Source organism: Arachis duranensis, chromosome 2 (genome assembly GCF_000817695.3).
Source record: "Arachis duranensis cultivar V14167 chromosome 2, aradu.V14167.gnm2.J7QH, whole genome shotgun sequence".
NCBI classification, from domain to species: Eukaryota; Viridiplantae; Streptophyta; class Magnoliopsida; order Fabales; family Fabaceae; genus Arachis; species Arachis duranensis.
The window spans coordinates 54,629,662-54,637,641 of NC_029773.3; the positions used below are offsets into that span (position 1 = coordinate 54,629,662).

The window sequence follows — 7,980 nt, forward strand, 5'->3', positions numbered from 1 at the left end:
AGGAAGGGAGTTCTTGAAATTGATGCTCTGAATGCCATATTGGCTCAGAACAAAGTGTTGACCCAGCAAGTTAACATGATTTCTCAAAGTTTGAATGGATGACAAAATGCATCCAACAGTACTAAAGAGGCATCTTCTGAAGAAGAAGCTTATGATCCTTAGAACCCTGCAATAGCAGAGGTGAATTACATGGGTGAACCTTATGGAAACACCTATAATTCATCATGGAGAAATCATCCAAATTTCTCATGGAAGGATCAACAAAAGCCTCAACAAGGCTTTAATAATGGTGGAAGAAACAGGCTCAGCAATAGCAAGCCTTTTCCATCATCTTCTCAGCAACAGATAGAGAATTTTGAGCAGAGCACTTCTAGTAACTTAGCAAACTTGGTCTCTGATCTGTCTAAGGCCACTTTAAGTTTCATGAGTGAAACAAGATCCTCCATCAGAAATTTGGAGGCACAAGTGGGCCAACTGAGTAAGAAAATCACTGAAACTCCTCCTAGTACTCTCCCAAGCAATACTGAAGAGAATCCAAAATGAGAGTGCAAGGCCATTGATATAATAAACATGGCCGAACCTAGAGAGGAAGGAGAGGACGTGAATCCCAATGAGGAAGACCTCATGGGACGTCTCTCAAGCAAGAAGGAGTTCCCTATAGAGGATCCAAAGGAATCTGAAGGTCATATAGAGACCATAGAGATCCCATTAAACCTCCTTCTGCCATTCATGAGCTCTGAAAATTATTCTTCCTCTGAAGAGGATGAAGATGTAACTGGAGAGCAAGTTGCTCAATATTTGGGAGCCATCATGAAACTAAATGCCAAGTTGTTTGGTAATGAGACTTGGGAAGGTGAACCTCCCTTGCTCATTAGTGAACTAGATACATGGGTTCAGCAAACTTTACCTCAAAAGAAACAAGACCCTGGTAAATTCTTAATACCTTGTACCATAGGCACCATGACCTTTGAGAAAGCTCTATGTGACATGGGGTCAGGAATAAATCTTATGCCACTCTCTGTAATGGAGAAGCTAGGGATCATTGAGGTACAACCTGTCATATTCTCATTACAAATGGCAGACAAGTCAGTAAGACAAGCTTATGGATTGGTAGAGTACGTGCTAGTGAAGGTTAAAGGCCTTTACATCACTGCTGATTTCATAATCTTAGACACTAGGAAGGAAGAGGATGAATGCATCATCCTTGGAAGACCTTTTCTAGCCACAGCAAGAGCTATGATAGATGTTAACAGTGGAGAATTAGTCCTTCAATTGAATGGGGACTACCTTGTGTTTAAGATCCAAGGGTATTCTTCTGTATACATGGAGAGGAAGCATGAACAGCTTTTCTCAATACAGAGTCAAACAAAGCCCCCATAATCAAACTATAAGTTTGGTGTTGAATCCCCACATCCAAACTCTAAGTTTGGTGTTGGGAGTCCACAACATTGACCTGATCACCTGTGAGGCTCCATGAGAGCCCACTGTCAAGCTATTGACATTAAAGAATCGCTTATTGAGAGGCAATCCAATTTTTATTTATCTAATTTTATTTTTTATTTTATTGTTCTTTTATGTTTTATTAGGATCATGGTCATGTGGAGTCACAAAATAAATACAAAAATTAAAAACAGAATCAAAAATAGCAGAAAAAACAGCACACCATGAAAGAAGAGCTTACTGGCGTTTAAACGCTAGTAAGGAGCATCTGGCTGGCATTCAACGCCAGAATAGAGCATGAATCTGGCATTGAACGCCAAAAACATGCAGCAGTCTGGCGTTTAAATGCCAGGATTGCACCCTGAGGAAAGTTGGCATTAAACGCCAGAAACATGCTGCTGAAGGGCATTGAACGTCCAAAACAAGCATAGAGCTGGCGTTTAATGCCATAAACAAGCATCAATCTGGCATTAAACGCCAGGATTGCATAGAGATGGAATTTTACACGCCCAATTGGTGTAGGAATGTTAAATCCTTGACACCTCAAGATTTGTGGACCCCACAGGATCATCTCAGGATCTGTGGACCCCACAGGATCCATACCTACCTCAACTCACCTTCTCTCTTCTTCACACAATCCAATAACTCTCTTCCCCATTACCTCTTCACCACTCACATCCATCATCTCTTTTCCACCCAATCCCACCCTACATGGCCGAATACACACCTCTCTCCCTCTCCTCCATATCCTCTTCTTCTTCTTCTATTCTTTCTTCCTTTTCTTGAGGGCGAGCAACATTCTAAGTTTGGTGTGGTAAAAGCATAGCTTTTTGTTTTTTCATAACTATTTATGGCACCTAAGGCCGGAGAAACCTCTAGAAAGAGGAAAGGGAAGACAAAAGCTTTTACCTTCGAGTCATAGGAGATGGAGAGATTCATCTCAAGGGTCCATAGCTCAGTGGTAGAGCATTTGACTGCACATCAAGAGAGCCCACTCATGGACCTCAACAAGAGCAGGAAGAATTTTCTCATCAAGAAATCCCTGAGATACCTCAAGGGATACATTTTCCTCCACACAACTATTGGGAGCAACTAAGGTTAGGAGCACCAAAATCACTAGGGATGAAGCAACAAAGGCAAGGAAGAGACATAGAGGAGCTCAAGGACATCATTGGTCCTTCAAGAAGAAGGCGCCACCATCACTAAGGTGGACTCACTCCTTGTTCTTAATTTTTCTGTTTTTCATTTTTTTATGCTATATGTTTATCTATGTTTGTGTCTTTATTACATGATCATTAGTATTTAATAACTATATCATAAAGCTATGAATAATTCCATGAATCCTTCACCTTTCTTAAATGAAAAATATTTTTAATACAAAAGAACAAGAAGTACATAAGTTTCGAAATTATCCTTGAATTTAGTTTAATTATATTGATGTGGTGACAATACTTTTTATTTTCTGAATGAATGCTGAACAGTGCATATTTTTTATCTTATTGTTTATGAATGTTAAAATTGTTGGCTCTTGAAAGAATGATGAACAAAGAGAAATGTTACTGATAATCTGAAAAATCATAAATTTGATACTTGAAGAAAGAAAAAGCAGTGAATAACAAAAGCTTGCGAAAAAAAATTTGGCGAAAAAAAATAATAGAAAACAAAAAGAAAAAAGCAAGCAGAAAAAGCCAATATCCCTTAAAACCAAAAGGCAAGGGTAAAAAGGATCCAAGGCTTTGAGCATCCAATAGCCTAACCATGTGCTTGTGGCATGCAGGTCCAAGTGAAAAGCTTAAGGCTGAGTGGTTAAAGTCGTGATCTAAAGCAAAAGAGTGTGATTAAGAACCCTGGACACCTCTAACTGGGGACTTTAGCAAAGTTGAGTCATAATTTGAAAAGGTTCACCCAGTCATGTGTCTGTGGCATTTATGTATCCGGTGGTAATACTGGAAAACAAAGTGCTTAGGGCCACGGCCAAGACTCATAAAAGTAGCTGTGTTCAAGAATTAACATACTTAACTAGGAGAATCAATAACACTATCTAAAATTCTAAGTTTTTATAGATGCCAATCATTCTAAACTTCAAAGGAAAAAGTGAGATGCCAAAACTGTTCAGAAGCAAAAAGCTACAAGTCCCGCTCATCTAATTAGAACTAATATTCATTGATATTTTGGATTTATAGTATATTCACTTCTTTTTATCCTATTTTGATTTTCAGTTGCTTGGGGACAAGCAACAATTTAAGTTTGGTGTTGTGATGAGCAGATAATTTATACGCTTTTTGGCATTATTTTTAGGTTGTTTTTAGTAGGATCTAGATACTTTTAGAGATATTTTTATTAGTTTTTATGTAAAATTCATATTTCTGGACTATACTATAAGTTTGTGTATTTTTCTGTGATTTCAGGTATTTTCTGGCTGAAATTGAGGGACCTGAACAAAAGTCTGATAGAAGGCTGACAAAGGACTGCTGATGCTGTTAGATTCTGACCTCCCTGCACTCGAAATGAATTTTCTGGAGCTACAGAACTCCAAATGGCGCGCTCTCAACGGAGTTGAAAATTAGACATCCAGAGCTTTCCAGCAATATATAATAGTCCACACTTTATTCGAGATTAGACGATGTAAACTGGCGTTCAACGCCAGTTCCATGCTGCATTCTGGAGTCAAATGCCAGAAACACGTCACGAACCAGAGTTAAACGCCAAAAACACGTTACAACTTGGCGTTTAACTCCAAAAGAAGCCTCTGCACGTATAAAGCTCAAGCTCAGCCCAAGCACACACCAAGTGGGCCCCGAAAGTGGATTTCTGCATCAATTATTTACTTCTGTAGACCCTAGTAGCTAGTCTAGTATAAATAGAACATTTTATTATTGTATTAGACATCTTTGGATGCCTAGTCCTTAGACCGTGTCCTTTACCCTATTTTCGAATTTAAATGCCATTTGTGGAGGCTGGCCATTCAGCCATGCCTGGACCATCACTTATGTATTTTCAACGGTGGAATTTCTACACGCCATAGATTAAGGGTGTGGAGCTCTGCTGTACCTCGAGTTTTAATGCAATCACTATAATTTTCTATTCAATTCAGCTTATTCTTTTTCTAAGATATTCGTTGCACTTCAACATGATGAATGTGATGATCCGTGACACTCATCATCATTCTCACTTATGAATGCATGACTGACAACTACTTCCATTCTACCTTAGACCGAACGCATATCTCTTGGATTCCTTGATCAGAATCTTCATAGTATAAGCCAGAATTGTTGGCGGCATTCATGAGAATCCGGAAAGTATAAACCTTGTCTGTGGTATTCCGAGTAGGATTCAAGGATTGAATGACTGTGACGAGCTTCAAACTCACGATTGTTGGGCGTGATGACAAACGTAAAAAAATCAATGGATTCTATTCCGACGTGATCGAGAACCGACAAATGATTAGTCGTGCTGTGACAAGAGCATTTGGACCTTTTTCACTGAGATGATGAGATGTAGCCATTGACAACGGTGATGCCCTATATACAGCTTGCCATGGAAAGGAGTAAAAAGGATTGAAGGAAGGCAGTAGAAAAGTAGAGATTCAACAGGGACAAAGCATCTCCATATACTTATCTGAAATTCTCATCAATGATCTACATAAATATTTCTATCTTTATTTTCTGTTTATTTATTATTATTATTCAAAAATTCCACAACCATTTATTATCTGCCTAACTGAGATTTACAAGATGACCATAGTTTGCTTCATACAAACAATCTCCGTGAGATCGACCTTTACTCACGTAAGGTTTATTACTTGGATGACCCAGTGCACATGCTGATTAGTTGTACGAAGTTGTGAAGAAAGTGTTGAGTTAGTAGATGCGCACACCAAGTTAAATGTCATTGTTAGAGATCACAATTTCGTGCACCAACAGTCCAAGAAATATTCGAAAGGAGGAGGGCACGCTTGAGCAAGGCATGAGCTGGAATTTGTTGAAACAATGCCATTTGTGTTATTGTCAGCAATCTCAGATCCACAGAATTGAACCAAGGACTTGTTATTTGAGCAGAGAAGATTTCCATTGAGCCTGAAATACATCAATTTTTGCATTATATATATATAATATTAACAAGCATAAAAAAGATCTATAGCCGGTGTATTAGAACTATACGAGAGTGTGACATTTGGAGGAATATCAGTAGTGCCTGATATGCTTGTAAGGCTATTGTTTTGCAACTCCCTGCATGATGAGAAACATATGCTTAGCATTTCAGAAATTTCGATAACATCTATAAAAAGGAACATGAAAAATGTCAACAACATTAAAAAAAATATGAAAAGCATAGATAAACACTCCCAATTACACATCTAAGTGGCCAAAATTTGTAGAATTCATCACTTCTGATCTTACAAGATAAATTTTTTGCCATTCAAAGTCTTGTTCTACCAAATGGCGGAAGAAACACTGCCTTTCAATAAATTGTTTTCAAGTGACCTGCCAGAGAAGATGATATTTAGTCGAAACTTGAAAGTCTTCATCTACTTTATCATGATGCCATGATTGTTCCAAAGAAATATTATCTTACTAAGCAATTCAAGGTAAAATGTGTGAAAAGGATGCTAAATAGAAAGAAACTTACAATCTTTGAAGAACAGGAAGACTAGAAAAGTAGGATGGAATAGTTCCAGTAAGCTTGTTGTTCGATAAATCACTGCATATATTAGTGGATATCAGAAACTAAAAGTAAAAACATTATGTATGCAAGGAAAAATATTCATACAAAATAGATCCTTACATGGTTGTGAGGTTGTTGGAAAGCTTGTTGCTAGGAATTGATCCATTCAACTGATTGAAACTGAGGTCTCTGAAATTTTTATAAATAATAGTCAGTAAAACATTTTCAGACTACATAACTCTAGTCTCTATTTATCAGCACTACACATGGTACAAAATCTTATGTTACATGAAAATTAGATCATGGAACTTATAGATAAAGAAGGCGGGGTATCCTGCTTAAATCAGGAACTGGTCCTCTCAAGTTTCAATTCCTAAGACTCGTGATAAAACCAATCAACTAAATTAAGAAATTTTATTAAGCAATAAAAGGCAGGATAGCGATAATAACTGATAGTCATATTGCTACGTAGATATTTAAGCAACAGCGCTTAAATTCCCTTGCTCAGTGCCTTGTAAATAACTGATGGGTATTTCCTATTCTTCTCAAAAAGATAAATAAGTATGGCAAGATGGCCTTTAGGTCTAACAGATTTGTATCAGAGGAACTTCCCGCGCTTGATCATTCCCGAATTTCGACATCCCAGAAGCTTCTAAGGATTCAAGTTGTGATAATATTCAAGTTGTGATCATTTTGAACTGATCTTGTCTATATTTTAATAGAGAGGAACGTTGTTAGCAAATAGTAGTAGTTGATTGAATTAAGCAATAAAGCCATCTGAAGATAAGTACCTTCAATTCAAATGACTTCAGGTCCCTTGCAAGTTGCTCTGCATTTATCCCCTCACGAGCAAGGAGCCTATCAACACATGGGAAATTATAATATAGCCATAAAAGTTTCGATGCATCATCATCGACTTTATGATGATTTCCACATGGCACATGCCCTTACAAGATGTAAAAATAAGTTATTGCTACATTAAAAAGGGCCAGAAGGAAACCAAAATAGACATAGTGGTATCTTATTTATGTATCTTTTTAAGTAACCTGGACCTTTATTAACAAGAAGATGCATAATCAGATGCATTAACATGCCAGGACCCAGGCAGCAGACCCAAATTATTTGAGAACAACTATAAACTATATCTATCATTTGGAGAGAAAGTTTCCTAACAGCTCATTGCACTCCAACTAAACATAAGATACTCAAATTTATTTACATGCTGCCTAAACTCTAGCGTCTAGGTGGTTGAACAAAAACACATAGTAATAAATAAATAATAAATAGAACTGGTGCACGAAATTGCAATCACACTTTTGCAATCCCGCACAACTAACCAGCAAGTGCACTGGGTCGTCCAAGTAATACCTTACGCGAGTAAGGGTCGATCCCACGGAGATTGCCGGCTTGAAGCAAGCTATGGTTATCTTGTAAATCTTAGTCAGGATATCAGAAATTATCAGGATTGATTGTGAAAAGAAAAAGAACATGAAATAAGTACTTGTTTTGCAGTAATAGAGAATAGGTTGGGGTTTTGGAGATGCTCCATCTTCTGAATCTCTGCTTTCCTACTGTCTTCTTCTTCAAGCACGCAAGGCTCCTTCCATGGCAAGCTGTATGCAAGGGTTTCACCGTTGTCAGTGGCTACCTCCCATCCTCTCAGTGGAAATGTTCAACGCACCCTGTCACGGCACGGCTATCCATCTGTCGGTTCTCAATCAGGCCGGAATAGAATCCAGTGATTCTTTTGCGTCTGTCACTAACGCCCCGCCTTCAGGAGTTTGAAGCTCGTCACAGTCATTCAATCATTGAATCCTACTCAGAATACCACAGACAAGGTTTAGACCTTCCGGATTCTCTTGAATGCCGCCATCA

At 38.1% G+C, this 7,980-nt stretch overlaps 1 protein-coding gene and 1 long non-coding RNA gene across 2 annotated transcripts in view; both read right to left on the reverse strand.

Annotated features, from left to right (window-relative positions):
- Window positions 1-5,334: 5,334 nt before the first annotated feature.
- LOC107474380 (uncharacterized) lies at window positions 5,335-6,722 on the reverse strand. Its single transcript, XM_052257828.1, has 5 exons — window positions 6,556-6,722; window positions 6,226-6,294; window positions 6,070-6,141; window positions 5,601-5,669; window positions 5,335-5,516 (listed from the first exon to the last, which is right to left on the reverse strand). The coding sequence occupies exons 2-5, from the start codon at window positions 6,269-6,271 to the stop codon at window positions 5,335-5,337; spliced, it is 369 nt and encodes a 122-aa protein (XP_052113788.1). The 5' UTR covers window positions 6,272-6,294; window positions 6,556-6,722.
- A 188-nt stretch (window positions 6,723-6,910) lies between these two features.
- LOC127744755 (uncharacterized) overlaps window positions 6,911-7,980 on the reverse strand; it is a 2,942-nt gene continuing 1,872 nt past the window's right edge. Inside the window, exon 3 of the long non-coding RNA XR_008005785.1 lies at window positions 6,911-6,963. This is a non-coding gene — a long non-coding RNA (uncharacterized LOC127744755). The remainder of the gene's footprint in view (window positions 6,964-7,980) is intronic.